This window comes from Hordeum vulgare, chromosome 3H (genome assembly GCF_904849725.1).
Source record: "Hordeum vulgare subsp. vulgare chromosome 3H, MorexV3_pseudomolecules_assembly, whole genome shotgun sequence".
NCBI classification, from domain to species: Eukaryota; Viridiplantae; Streptophyta; class Magnoliopsida; order Poales; family Poaceae; genus Hordeum; species Hordeum vulgare.
This window is the reverse complement of record NC_058520.1, coordinates 619,997,224-620,010,911: the sequence shown is the minus strand read 5'-3', so window position 1 is coordinate 620,010,911 and position 13,688 is coordinate 619,997,224. Positions and strand designations below refer to the sequence as shown.

The 13,688-nt window shown below is 39.6% G+C and overlaps 1 protein-coding gene across 1 annotated transcript; it reads right to left on the bottom strand.

Moving 5' to 3' along the window:
• Nucleotides 1-9,568: 9,568 nt before the first annotated feature.
• LOC123441248 (2-oxoglutarate-Fe(II) type oxidoreductase hxnY-like) lies at nt 9,569-12,922 on the bottom strand. The gene is made up of 11 exons (XM_045117737.1): nt 12,810-12,922; nt 12,530-12,725; nt 12,007-12,087; nt 11,883-11,934; nt 11,676-11,785; nt 11,450-11,553; nt 11,085-11,143; nt 10,827-10,883; nt 10,643-10,688; nt 9,922-10,001; nt 9,569-9,842 (listed from the first exon to the last, which is right to left on the bottom strand). The coding sequence occupies exons 1-11, from the start codon at nt 12,891-12,893 to the stop codon at nt 9,776-9,778; spliced, it is 936 nt and encodes a 311-aa protein (XP_044973672.1). The 5' UTR covers nt 12,894-12,922; the 3' UTR covers nt 9,569-9,775.
• Between the last annotated feature and the right edge of the window lie 766 nt (nt 12,923-13,688).

The window sequence follows — 13,688 nt, the reverse complement described above, 5'->3', positions numbered from 1 at the left end:
CGAAGAAATCCATATCGACTTTGATGAACTCTTCCAGATGTACAATGGCGACGCCCTCGAAAAATCGCTTATGAGTTGCTATTGTCTGTAAGTTTTTCAATTCGTTGTCTACATATAACTTGTTTAGTTATTTCAATTCATTGTCTATATATAACTTGTACTCTATTATGCAGAATGAAGATTCTGGAGTGTAAAAGTAAGAGCATCCTAAATATTGGGTTTATTGATCCAGATAAAATACATATAGCGACGCTAACTAATTATCCCAAGGAGACGGAGGAAAACCTTCTAAGGTTTCTAAGAGATCAAAATTTCTGTGACCACATACTGTTTCCATACAACTTCAGGTGAGGGTCTTTACTCTGTTGTGTCCATTCACTTATAAGTGTAATTGATAAGTTACTCACACACACACACACACACACACATATATATATATATATATATGTATATATATATATATATATATATATATATATATATATATATATATATATTCAACTTCCATTGGATTCTGTTGGACATTCAAATTGATAAGGGAAGAGTTGATGCCTTCGACCCATTATCGAGACCCTTGGAACAGTTCCAAAGCCTGCAGGACATGCTCCAAGGGTAATTTTAATCATTCTTGCGCTCTATCGGTCTCTTTCGATGATTTTCTGATATATCAATTAATGAAAAACTTAGCAAATCATTATCCTTGTCGGGCAGGGTTTGGAATCGGTTCAAGTGCGTGACTCCCGGTAACTTTCCTGAGAAGCTGACCTTTAGAGCGGCTCAGGTAAGTAGTAGTATGATATACTTCTATTAATTTTCAATACATTTATGATGCTAGATTATTATTTTGATTACATATATTCCATTCTCGTAAAGTGCGACCAGCAGCCACGGGGAACACATCTATGCGGATACTATGTTTGCGAGACCACTCGCACGTTTACCTCTGAGTTCAAGGATCACAGATTCGACGTAAGCAATGAACATTCACACCTCTATTTTTACCCGTCATTCTTTGTTATCATGATTGATATTCATATTCATCTCCTCTTCTTATATAGCACACGGCCATGAGGACGAAGGTCCTACCAGAGCAACGCGCGATTGCTGTTGCAGAGGAGCTTGCGGGATTTCTGAGGACGGAAGCTATAGAAGACATAGGACGATTTAGTGTAGCTAAGGGCCATTACTGATGTTCGTCCATGTAATCGAATAGACGGGCTCTAGTCCCGATAATTCAGATCTCCATATAATTGTATATATATGATCGCTTGTAAGATAAGTTAATCTTATATATATATATATATATATATATATATACATATATATATGCATAATTATTTCTATTTTAAATTATATGAAAACTAATTCCCGAACACAAAACGAGGCATCACGTTAATCTCCTGAACACCTAAACCCTAAAACCCTAAAACCAAAAATAATTTCATTCAAAAAAAACCCAAAAGCCAGCAAAATCTGTGAACCGGGACTAAAGCCCCTTACGGGCCGGGGCTATAGGCCCTGTCCCCACTAGTGTGAATAGGGTTTTTGAGCATGCGAAATGCAATCAAATAGAAGGCACATGGCAACACAAACAAAGACAGTAACACAATTTTTTTGGTTTTTTTGTTATTTTATATAATAGAAAATAAAAGGAAGTAAAAAAGTATGACAAGTAAACGCTAATGCATGTAAGAACATTAGGCTCATTGATAATACTCCGCGACAACGACGCTTGAAATCCTTCTGTTACTTTGTACATGCGTTGGGTTTTTCTTCGAAGAGGAAGAGATGATGTAGTAGAGTAGGAACAAGTATTTTCCTCAGTGAGAACTAAAGTTCATTGAACCAATAGAAGAACCATGCAATCAAGCTTGACAGTACCTACACGCACAAGAGCAAATACTTGCATCCATCGCGGGCAAGAGGGTTCTCAATCCCGTTGTACTCGCTAATTGCAAGGATCAAATCTGATAGTGGTTCATAGATAAATTACAAAATAAATTAAAAGTAAATAAATTAAAACAATGTAATTAGTGTTTTAGTCAATATGTCTAGTAGACCCGGGGTCATAATTTTCACTAGAGGCATCTCTCCCAAGAACATAACCTACGGTGAGTAAATGAATTATTATTGGGCAATTGACAGAAAATCGCATAGTTATGGTTTTATTCAAGGCATGATGATGTATAAAGTTATTTTGTCCGTGACAAGTAGGCTGACTCCTGCTTGTATCTACTATTGTTACTCCATCAATCGATCGCTATTTAGCATGCATCTATGGTATTAAGTTCATGACAAATAGAGTTACGCTCTAAGCAAGATGACATAATGTAGACAAAGTATGACAAAAAATATGTTTAGATTCTGTTGTTTTATACTTATACTTAGTACCAACATTACAAATATATGAATCGCTACCCTTTCTGACACTGGTAGGTCCATGACTGTGGGCATTAATGGCGGCAACTGAATTCACACGACCACATCAGAATCTGGACGACCACGTGGCGCCGGAGCTATGTGTGAACAACCGCCAACGACCTGACCTCAAAGGCTGAATAACACTATTACACCATGTGTGGTATTAAAGGAACACTACATTTGGAGATGGCGAACGGGTTACATATCACATCATCATAGTATCGTGACCTTCGACGAGCAGGTCCATGTAGAACAGATGTACTCCTTCTGTGCTGTGAGGACACTTGGCTTAGTGAAGTGTACGCCGAGTGTTTTTGGTATGCCACCTGTTTTCTCTATGGGCCACCCCCGCCGCCGCCGAAGATCGAAGTTTACACCCCGGACCCTTCCGCTTCTTTCTCAAGATCAACATAGTTTGGTAACTGAATACATTATTACTGATTTCCACATAATTTGCAATGAATTCCGTCTCTTTCATCACCAGAATATAGAAAGCACCTCCCCTTTCCTCCTATAAATTTACCTTCATCCCTTCATAACATCTCGCTGGTCCACGCAACCATCCTTTGCCGGCAAACTACAGTCTCTATTTGTGCCGCTTGCTCATCGTCAGTTGTAGCGGACGTCGTCAACCACTCCCACTAATATTGCCGGAGGAGCCATTAGATGGAGGCTTCATTGTTTCACCACATGGGCTACAGTCCGAGGCAAGCAGCATGGCATTTCTTCTAAAATTCCTCTCCTTAACCCGAGAATCGTTATCTAATGGTCAGTTTACTATTATCATCTTCAACTCCCTTTTATGTTGACAATGTATTTCCGTGCAAAACTGCAGAAAGTTATTTTTTGATGGTATGACATTCAGAGATGTATCCTTACATGTATTTGTTTCTTCCCATTTATCTGATTGCATAAGTGAAACAGGACCTGAATAAAATTCTGACATTGCACTTCTTACCGTTCGTGGTCGGGTCCAGATGGTGCATCGATTATTGGTATGCTAACGTTCAGTTTCTCTTTGCATGAATTTGTATACATAAGGATGATGTAAGATGATCGTAATTTCCGACTGCAATAGATGTTTCCATGTAGTAGCTCTTTTGTAGAACTGTTGATTAATTGTCAATGGCTTTTTCCAGATATTTTATGCCTTCTCTTCTATAGGTGCAATATATCGACAATTGGAGGTAGGGGATATCTTTGTGTCGGCCACATTGGGTGACATTCAGATAATCCTCATCTCTAAGATAGCCCACTTTAGGTAAAAACTTGGTGCTTGTAGATTGTTGGCTGAAGATGTATGGTAAGTAATACAATTGTGGATAATAGATTTGGAACACCATTTTCCTCACTAATACTCTGATATTGACAATATAGGATGGTTAACCCTTTTACATCAACACAAGTGAACACAATACTTTATCGGGCTTGGTGTAAGTTATTTGTTCCAATGCATATAAACAATTAAACAACTTATAACATCACTTCCACCATCCTTCTTTGTAACATACAGACCCGCAGCAACGCGCGGGGCATCATCTATGGTATATAAAAAACATGGCGTAGTTTTGGTTGTCGTCGGCGATCTCGGAGACGATGCCGATTCCAGGAGCAATAAAGAGGCACCCCGCCGTCGAAGCCACAAGCTAGATGATAGATCGCCGGCCGGATTTGTCTCTCTGACCAGGACGGACACACGATGGAGAGATACACACCAGTACGACACAAGGAAACAAATATTTTGTGCCGCGGCATTTCGTTTGCTTTCCTTTTATTCAGTGAGAAACAAACTAGGCGATAACTACATTTTAATACCTTCTCGGCGTCAGCATCCGGGAGCACGAGTCCACAGGCACCGGCGCCCTGGAGCATGTAAGCCACCTTCGCGCAGTAGGAGTAGGCAGTAGCTTGGGAGGAGGAGACCGCGGACGCACATGTGCAGCTTTTGGCGGCGCTGATGTTGTCGGCGCCGAGCAAGGGCAGGTTGGCCGGCCACCAGTGGAAGGACTTGGGCGCCAGTTCCTTGGACAATGCCGCGGAGATGCAGCTGCGCTGCACCATTGTTGTTGAGATGATGAGGAGAAGTATGTGAATAAGATTGGATGGAGGAGTGCGTATTTATAGCAGCCTCCCGGTTGCATAAAGATTAATGGCTCTTCTTGCGGAAAGATTAACGATCAGTTTGTTGGAGCAAACAACCCCAACTGATCAGGCGTGATTTTATCCCCTTGAATAGGAATTAAACAACTTGGTCATGATTTGATATGCATGCATGCATGTAGGAAAGGATTTAGGATATCTACTCCTTCAGTTCCTAAATATAAGTTTTTGAACCGATTTCACTAAGGGGTCACATATGGAGCAAAATATAAGTCTTAATTTAGGGACAATCAGTTCATATTAGTCTTTAGAGTAGCAGTCGGTGTGAACCTTAAATATAATGATTTTGATAGAACTAATAGCTAATTACTATATATGGGGAAATGCGTACTGTAAGTAGTCGAGGGGAGGACTAGTTAGAAGCATCCGTCTATCATGCAAAAGCCATGTGTGTTAGGGGAGGACTAGCTAGTTAGAAGCATCCGTACTGTAAGTAGTCGAGGGGAGGACTACTACAATTGTTAGGGGAGGAAGCAATGACATTGTCGCTTTACTTTGTGGGACTATATATATATATATATATATGCCTAAATCATGCAACAGCCATGTATTTTTTTTATTTTTTTTAGGGAAAGAGCTAGGCACGTATGCGTATGTAGTCATGAGTACAATATGTGTGACCGAAACAAATAGACGAGCTGCCGCAGTTGGGCCTAGTTCACAAACTTTGGAGAGATAAGGCGCCTGTCGACGTACGCCATGCAAAATAAAATGAATGCATCCACCTACCTAAGCTAGTACTACCAGTAGCGAGGCCTAGAGCCCACAACAGCGACAATGCATGCTACACCTCTTTCTAGCTTAATTTCTTACTCAGTACTCCCTCGGTTTTAAAATAAGTGTTTTAATTTTTAATATAATTTTATATTCAAGTTAGTATAAAGTTAAGATGCTTATTTTGAAATTCTTATATCCAATGCCGCTCTTGGCGTGTCAACATTTAGCGAGGATTTGGCTGATTGTTTTAGGGACAATCAAACTATGTTGGTAGAGATGATGAATAATTTCACCGAATGTCTTCGACAAGATGAGAAGCTAAACCCAACACAGTGGAGAGGTCATACACTTATTCTAAGTTGGACTCTCGGGGTATGTTAGCTAGCCTCACCGTCTAGCAACAACGCACGCTTTTGATTTCATCTTCATATTTGATATATGAGTCCTGACTCCTGTGTGTGTCTTGCTTTACATCAGTCCATGCTCAACTGTGAAGAGCTCCATAAGGGTCACGAGTATGATAGAAATGAAGCAGCTACTTTTTTGGCTGAGCATCTCGATGGTATTGATCCTAAGGAGATAAATCAGGTTAGTATATGTAATGCCCTGCAACTGCAAGTGAAAAAACTTTCAATGTGCTAGATTTAGCTTACTCCCTCCGTCACAATTTATAAGGCATGCACGTATACCTAGGTTATCAATGTAACTTATATAAAATATATTGTTTAACATGAAAATTATATCATTAGAAAATAGAATATCTAAAGTTTCTAATGATATATTTTTTATAATATATGCCTCTCATTAAGTTGATCAAATTAACGACCTAGGTATACGTACATGCCTTATAAACTGTGATGGAGGGAGTACTATTCATTTATCTCCGTACAGATAATTTGGACATATCACCATAGTAACCACTTCTCAGTGTACTGTGTCAACTTGGAGCACATCCGCGTGGATGTTCTGGACTCGTTTGACAGGTCTGAGAGAGGTAGCTCATTTGAAGAACGAAATTTTTCATGGGGTCATAGATCGATTGTACACCTGAGCGAGGCTTTTCAAACAATTACCGGCGGGGAGTTTCAAGATTTTCCGAAATGGCCAATCTGGAGCAAGGATGTTCCTCGACAACAAGGCGATGATTGTGCCATTTTCGCTACAAAGTTCTTGCGTCACTATGATGGCGAAGTTGGTCAGCTCCGATGTAAAATTAATCTGGTATTTTCCGTCGGTTCCCTTTGCTCTTGGATGGTGTTACTCCGCTATTATTTCTTGATCTAATAGATCAATTATTTCTTGCTGGCAAACGGTAGACAGTACAGGGATGAAGTTCTCTCCTATATTTTGTTCCATGACTTGAATGAAATCAATCCCTTACCTCAACCGTTAGAAAAGTCCAGGCAGCGATGAAACTGATGTAAAATTAAAAAGCTCCTCGTATGTTTATAATCAAAAATGAACTTTCTTTTTGTCTGTGTTGTACCAAAAATGATCTTTCTTTCTGGCTGTGTTGTAATGTACCCGGGAGTACTTGTGTATGAATGCCTGGACGCTTCTTGTTACACTCAGATGAATGTATGTTACAAAGTCGCATTCATGTGTTCCACCCCTGCAGCCTCACGTCATGCACTCCCCAATTTTTTTGATATGAAGTTGATAACACAAACTTGTAAGGATTGACTGTGATTTCGTCACAATGTACAACCATTTAATATCATCTAAAAAAACTCAGGGCCTTCTTCAACGAGTTCAGAGCACATAACAGTAAATTCTACTATGATAAAGAGGTTGACTCCGAGGGCGAAGAATATATTCTGGAGTCATGCTAGCTGCCAGTCAAACTATGCTGAGTTTGGCGATGTGGTTACATTTGATACAACATATAAGTGTAATATTTACAAAATGCCGTTGGCGATTTTTGTTGGGAGCAACCACTACTTCGAGAACATCATTTTTGGGCTCCTGCAACATATGGATTTGCAGATTATTCCGACATACGGGTTTACAGATAATATAATTATTTTAGTTCGATGTTGATGTTTGAGATCGAAATTAGTACCTACTAGAATACCGACGAAAAACTAGGATACTCATGGAAATTGCAGTAATTCCAAAAAAAATATGTTAAGGTTTGTTTGCAGCTAGTTATGTTAAAATTGATAGTGCAAGATAAAAATTGTGCTGGAGAAATTAAGAAGTAGGACAATAGTTAGTGTATGTTTCCCACCAGCAAAGTGGTATAACATCAAATAAATTTGAAACAATGATCTTGGACGTAATAATTTCAAGTATCTTTCTGACTACTAGGAATACACAAGTCATAATGAAAAACACAACTTAGAGTTCACTTTGAAGTTATCTAGACATCACCAAACAGTACTACTAATCACTATCATCTGTTGGGCAAGATGATTCACCATGTACCATGACATCTTCACTCTGATCACTTTCGTCTTCTTCAACCTCATCATGTATTAAATGACGGCGAGTTGATGTTTCCCTTCCGCTTCCCCCTGCCCCTCCCACTCCCTCTTTTGGTACCACCAATCACGAAGCTTTGTGGTTCTGTGGTACATGACGCCTTATTGTGACCCTTCATAAGGCCACAATTGCTGCAACTTCTTGTGCACTTCTTTGGGCCGCGTGCGCCGATATATCTTTCTCCTTCTTCTGACCTAGAACCCTTTGTTTTGGATATCGACGGGGCTTTGAAATTAATCATATCATTTTCAGCAGGAGCACTGCGACCTCCTTCATCCAACACGGGCATTACATCAGGAGGCAGTTCTTCGACCTGCACCCTAAGTTCCTTCAACACATCCATGACTTTTTGATATGCAACTGTTGATCTGTCCCCTGCTCTAACACATGCAAAAGCCTCCCTGAGCATATTAAAGTGCTTCACCGTAACTGTTGTCCCATCGGCTCCAACTTGGAGAGGGTCAACTCGTGCATATCTTGTGTATCTTCTTAGCACATACTTGATAGGAAGCCTGCTGACTTGTCATCACTATAATAAGGTGTGGGCACAGCAGTCCTGTAAGTGGGACGACAAAAGAAACTTTATGATGGTTATCCTGATAACTTTTCACATTGACAAAATCAACAAACCACATCCAACATACCTGTGTGCTCCCACTACATGCACTCACATCTGTACTCTTCTTTTTCTTCATCAGATGAAACGACCAACATTCACTTTCTTGGTAAGGAAAGATGTTCCATAAACATATGCATCTTTTTATTTCTTGAATACGGTACGGATATAGATCCTGCTCAACTGATGTTGCAGAGGGTAGTTTGTAATTGTTTTTGGAGGTAATATCTCACCTTTGTTTGATGCATCTCTATCCCTTTCCGATTGTCTCTTCAATTCTTTTGGATCTTCCATTTGTCATGCCATTCAGAATTTGAACACGTTACATTGTTGATTAGTGGGTTGTTGCATGAATACTGCATGTGCACAAGGCTGTTTGATGCCATGACTCTTCGTCGTTATTTTCTACCAATGCATCGAAATGCATGGCATTTTGCGTTTTCGTGGAAGATAAAAAAATGTAGGATAACACGCTAAGGTGCCATAGTATGAGTGAGCTGCTAGACCTTGCATTAATCAAGTTGTTAGTTCAAACGGTATCATTGGCCCGCAATGGTTTCGGCATACAAAACAAGTTGCTCTTATTTGTGAACAAATGGTTTGACTTTGTTGAATATAATAGACAAACTTGGCGTTGGATACCAAGTCTTGGTACTCAACCCCTTGTGCTTCGTTATCTGTACTCTGAGCTCCCCAGGGCCCCTCTTTTTTTATAGACATAGTGGGGTAATAATTAGAGTTGGCTTAATATAATTGGGAACACTTGGTACCCGACACCTTGTCTTAACTCCTGCTTTGAAACGTGTACTACCTCCGTCCCAGTGTATAAGTCATTCGCGTAGTTCTAGGTCGACAATTTAACTACCTAAATATGTATCATATATAATAAGAAATTTATATTTAGAAACTACATCCGTGTAGATATCTAGTGATATACTTTTCATGACATATAACACATATTTAATTCCTCAAATCGGTGACCTAGAACTACGTGAATGACTTATACACCGGGACGGAGGGAGTACTTGATGTGATGTGTTAGAGTTGACCCGTATATACACTGACCACTAGGATATGTGTATATTTATACGAAGACTGACTGTATTTGTTACAACATATGACTATTGTAGGCAAACAATATATATATAGCCAATACTAGCTACCTCATATTCCAATTCATCCTTATACATCAGACAACATCACACCCAATTTATTAGGAAACTCTGAATTTAAGCCAATACAAAAACATGGAGATTACACCCATGATTCATCAACTATGGTAGTACTCGACTGCATCAACATAAAGCTTTTGGCAACTTCTGATAAAGCCAAACATACTACAGCCTATTTACCCCGCAAAAAGAAACATAGAGTAGTCTATTTGTATTGGTATGTGGAAGTTAACCTCTGTTCCAAGTATTCGTCACTCCTAATAGGCGGGTATCTGAAAAGATGTCCAATTTTCGAAGGCATGAGATACCATAGCAGGTAAAAAAAATATTCAGATATTTTTAGAAGAGGACCTTGGTGGATTTGCCTCGCTGCAACAACTTTCTATGCATGTAACCGTCATATCATGGCTTGGCCAAACAAAGAAAGCCACCTGATACATGAAAGAAACTTATATAAAATATATTTACAATTGATGATTTTTTTTCCATTTATATATCATCAGTCATTAAATTTTAAAGTTTGGCATGCTCATCCAAGGTTGTCGATGGTTGTTTACGGATAGTGTTGTGTAATTTATATAAAGGAGGTGTTATATTGAAACAACAAAAGAAGGAGACGAAGTGTAATTTCTTTTTCTTACGTGCGGCACGATTATGAATAACTGTATAAATTACAAGAAATCTAGTGTTTACTAAATTATGGTTTTGGTTGTTGGATTTGAAGTTTTATCGTAGGCTACTGATACAAGCCGTTTATCCTAAATTGCAACTATTAAAATATGAATGTTGAGTTTGAAATAAATGCAACCGGGAGGACTTGCCCTATGACTAGAGGCATGCAAGGTTGGTAGTTTGAATAGGGTGACAATATTAATGTCTCCAAGTGTAGCTATGAAGTTTAATTTATATATAAGAATGCGCATTCAGATATGACTATGTGGATAGTTTGACAAAGAAAATTGAAGTTCCGATAAGTCCAATTTTCAGATGATTTTAAAAGAAATCCAAGAGCTAACTATTAAAACTGCTGAACACAAACATCCTGAATTTAGCATTTAGTTAGCATACTCACTGAATACCGCTCTTTCCCAACCATCAAAACACGATGCAGGGTAGACCTACAAGTTAAAAAATGTATAAATATCAAAATTAACATACAGATTTTAATTCAAACACATTATTCAAACATGATCACGCTGTTAGCCAACAATTCATTTTAAGAAAATCGCCAATGTTCTTCAGGATCAACAATGTACCTATAAATATTGTTTGTCCACCTTTCTAGCAAATCACCAATGTTCACAACAAGTGCCCTGCAAGTACATCAATACGTTCGAATATGTAAGGTCAAGAATATAATCTAAGGAGCATGGGAAGACACAACCCAGAGAGTTAAATAATCAACAAATAAAACTAACGATGATTAAATATGTAGTTGTAACTTTTGCAATAGATTGACTGTGAAGGGTGCCTGACTCTATAAGGAATTTCGAGCACAGAAACGAAGTATTTACCCTTCAATGTGAGGAACATCTTCCCAGAGCTGGGGAAGGCCATCTTTGTCCCTGCATATCTGTCCACTCATAGTAGAGTAAGAATCGGCGTCCCAATCTATGCACACAACAACCATGAACTACCATGCACAAAAGCATGCAATACCATGCAGACAAGCCTGCACTATGTTTGTGTACGCAAGCACAACCATGCACTACCATGATTGTGTGCATGGTTGTGTCATTGTGTGTGCGCGCGCGCGTGTGAGAGAGAGAGAGAGAGAAAGAGATGCCAACTACACAAACATTGTGTGGGCTTGTGTTCATGGTTGTGCGATTAGCAAAGATGATGAAGAATCTGGAGCTGATGAATTATGCGAACACACCTGCAGGCCAGGGGTGCCATCTGTTGAAAGAAGAGTTAACATTCCATAATCCGTATGAGCGTTTGCACCATGATCACTTCCATGTTTCGATTCAATTGCCCGACCTGTAGTGAATTGACCAAATATATAAATACAACCAGTGGTAGGAAGATGTAGAGAAAGTAAAATTTCATCCGGATATGACACTTTGATGATATGAACGACTAACATACATGTAATAAATTACCTGAGTAATGAATTGGTCGAAGAATTGTTTCAGAGGCATGTGGCTTGAAGAATTCAGCGTCAAGGTCCAAACTCATAGCAATTAGGGACAATATCATTTTGCTAGTTTCCCTGGTTAGCAGGAAAACACAATATACATGAACAATCTATTAGGACAACAATAATATTTGATGATTCAGAAAAGAGCTAGTAAGAAGAAAAAACTTACATTGCACGTTGATAGTACGACTTCATTGTCTCCTTCCAAGATGGAAAGCGTTCTGAAGACATGCGTTCCGATGTTATTGATGAACTCATATTTAATGTGGGTCGGGTAATAAACTAATTAGTACCTGCAGGAGGCCATTGATTGACATCATTCTTGGATTCGCCGTCTACTCCAGACCCAATGTGGAAACACTCCAATAGGTCCCCTATATGCATGTACAAATTAAACGTAATTAGGAGTTTCAACTAGTAAAATAACAAGAAAAATGAAAAGATGGTTTATTATATACTCCCTCCTTTCCGGTTTAGAGGGTTCATATCAAAAATTTGAGATTGTCATTATATAATCTCATTTTGAGTTCAATTGAGTGAAAGAGCTTTGAGTGCCACAGCACATTTAACGAAAGTGAAAAAATTATTTGTCATGCATGCATCTTATTCTACAAAGACCATGCAAATTAATCCAGTGAAATAGAAGGTGTTGCACTTATTGTCTTTGGAGTTGAATAAGTGGGCAATATTTCATTGGACAATTTAATTAGCATCCACAAAATTCGAGTGATCCACTTGCAATCTACCTTGGTTGATTAGATTTTAGATTTAAGGCATATAAAGCAGAAAGAAGGGAGCATATACGTACTCACTCACCCTTGCCACCAGCGTCAGCCTCGAAGCCTTCAAAATCGGGCGGAATGTAACCTCTGTGGCTGGTGTTCTTGTGCAGCGCCATCTTCTCCTCCATTGGCTGCTTGAAGAAGCTGTTGCTCTCCGCGTAGACGCTCCTCATCAGGGCGTCGTCGATCCCGTGGTTGATCACGTAGAAGAAGCCGTAATCCACCAGCGCCTGCATGCATGCCCATGTCCGGGGAACGGAATTAACACATTAAGGAAGGAGCAAGTAGCTTATCTCGCCGGACTGCCGACGTACCTGCCGGATGGAATTGGTGGCGGCCCCGATGTCCGGGGACGAGAGATCAATCACGGGGAGGGCTGCGCTCACGTTGGAGACCATCTCTAAATTAATGTTCTTCGGGGAGGACGCCGTTGTGTCCACTTTGAAGAAGTAGTAGTCTCTTGATGAATGCACAGCACATCGATCATGCATCCTGTGGGCGCGCTTGACTTTTTATATAAGTCGACTCGTGAGGCACAAACAAAGCCGGGTCACTCACATCTCATCTCACGCAGATGATTCTCCTCATCTCGGCTGCTCACGCGCGGTGTCCCAAGTTGATTATTCAAACTCTGTCACATCTCACGCACATGCATGATTATATATTCAACGAGGCCACTGCGAACTTCCAGTATGATTATTCAACGTGGAGACTATATATAAAAGTCAAAGGTGACAGGATACCTTGTCATGCATCTCGGCTGCTTGCGATGTCGGCAAGGCATAGGCATGGATGAGAAATGCCGCACGCTCAGTCCGGCGTACGTGGTCAACCTCTTTAACTATTCAAGGAGAGGATACCTTTCATATTTTCCATACCGTGCAATTCTGACCCATTCGATCGTATATTCTTACCGTCACTATCAGAATATAAATAATACTTCCTCCGTTCCTAAATATAAATCTTTTAAGTTATTTCACTAGAAGTCTACATACGAAGCAAAACGAATGAATCTACATTCTAAAGTATGTCTATATACATCCATATGTAGTCCATTAATGAAACCTCTTTAAAGACTTATATTTAGGAACGGAGGGAGTAACTCTCAAGGAAATGTTTTTCCAGCAGTGTTGAACTTATGCTAGGACCCCAAATGTCCGGGCCTGTCCGCTTTCGTCCAAACTTACAGACGA

What these genes read in the sequence shown, in the direction of transcription:
- LOC123441248 (XM_045117737.1), bottom strand. Translation starts at nt 12,893, where the DNA reads ATGGTCTCCAACGTGAGCGCAGCCCTCCCCGTGATTGATCTCTCGTCC. An exon ending in TCGTACTATCAACGTGCAAT is followed by an intron (nt 11,786 to 11,882) that starts GTAAGTTTTTTC and finishes CCTGCTAACCAG; the next exon opens with GGAAACTAGCAAAATGATAT. An exon ending in TCGACCAATTCATTACTCAG is followed by an intron (nt 11,554 to 11,675) that starts GTAATTTATTAC and finishes AATTCACTACAG; the next exon opens with GTCGGGCAATTGAATCGAAA.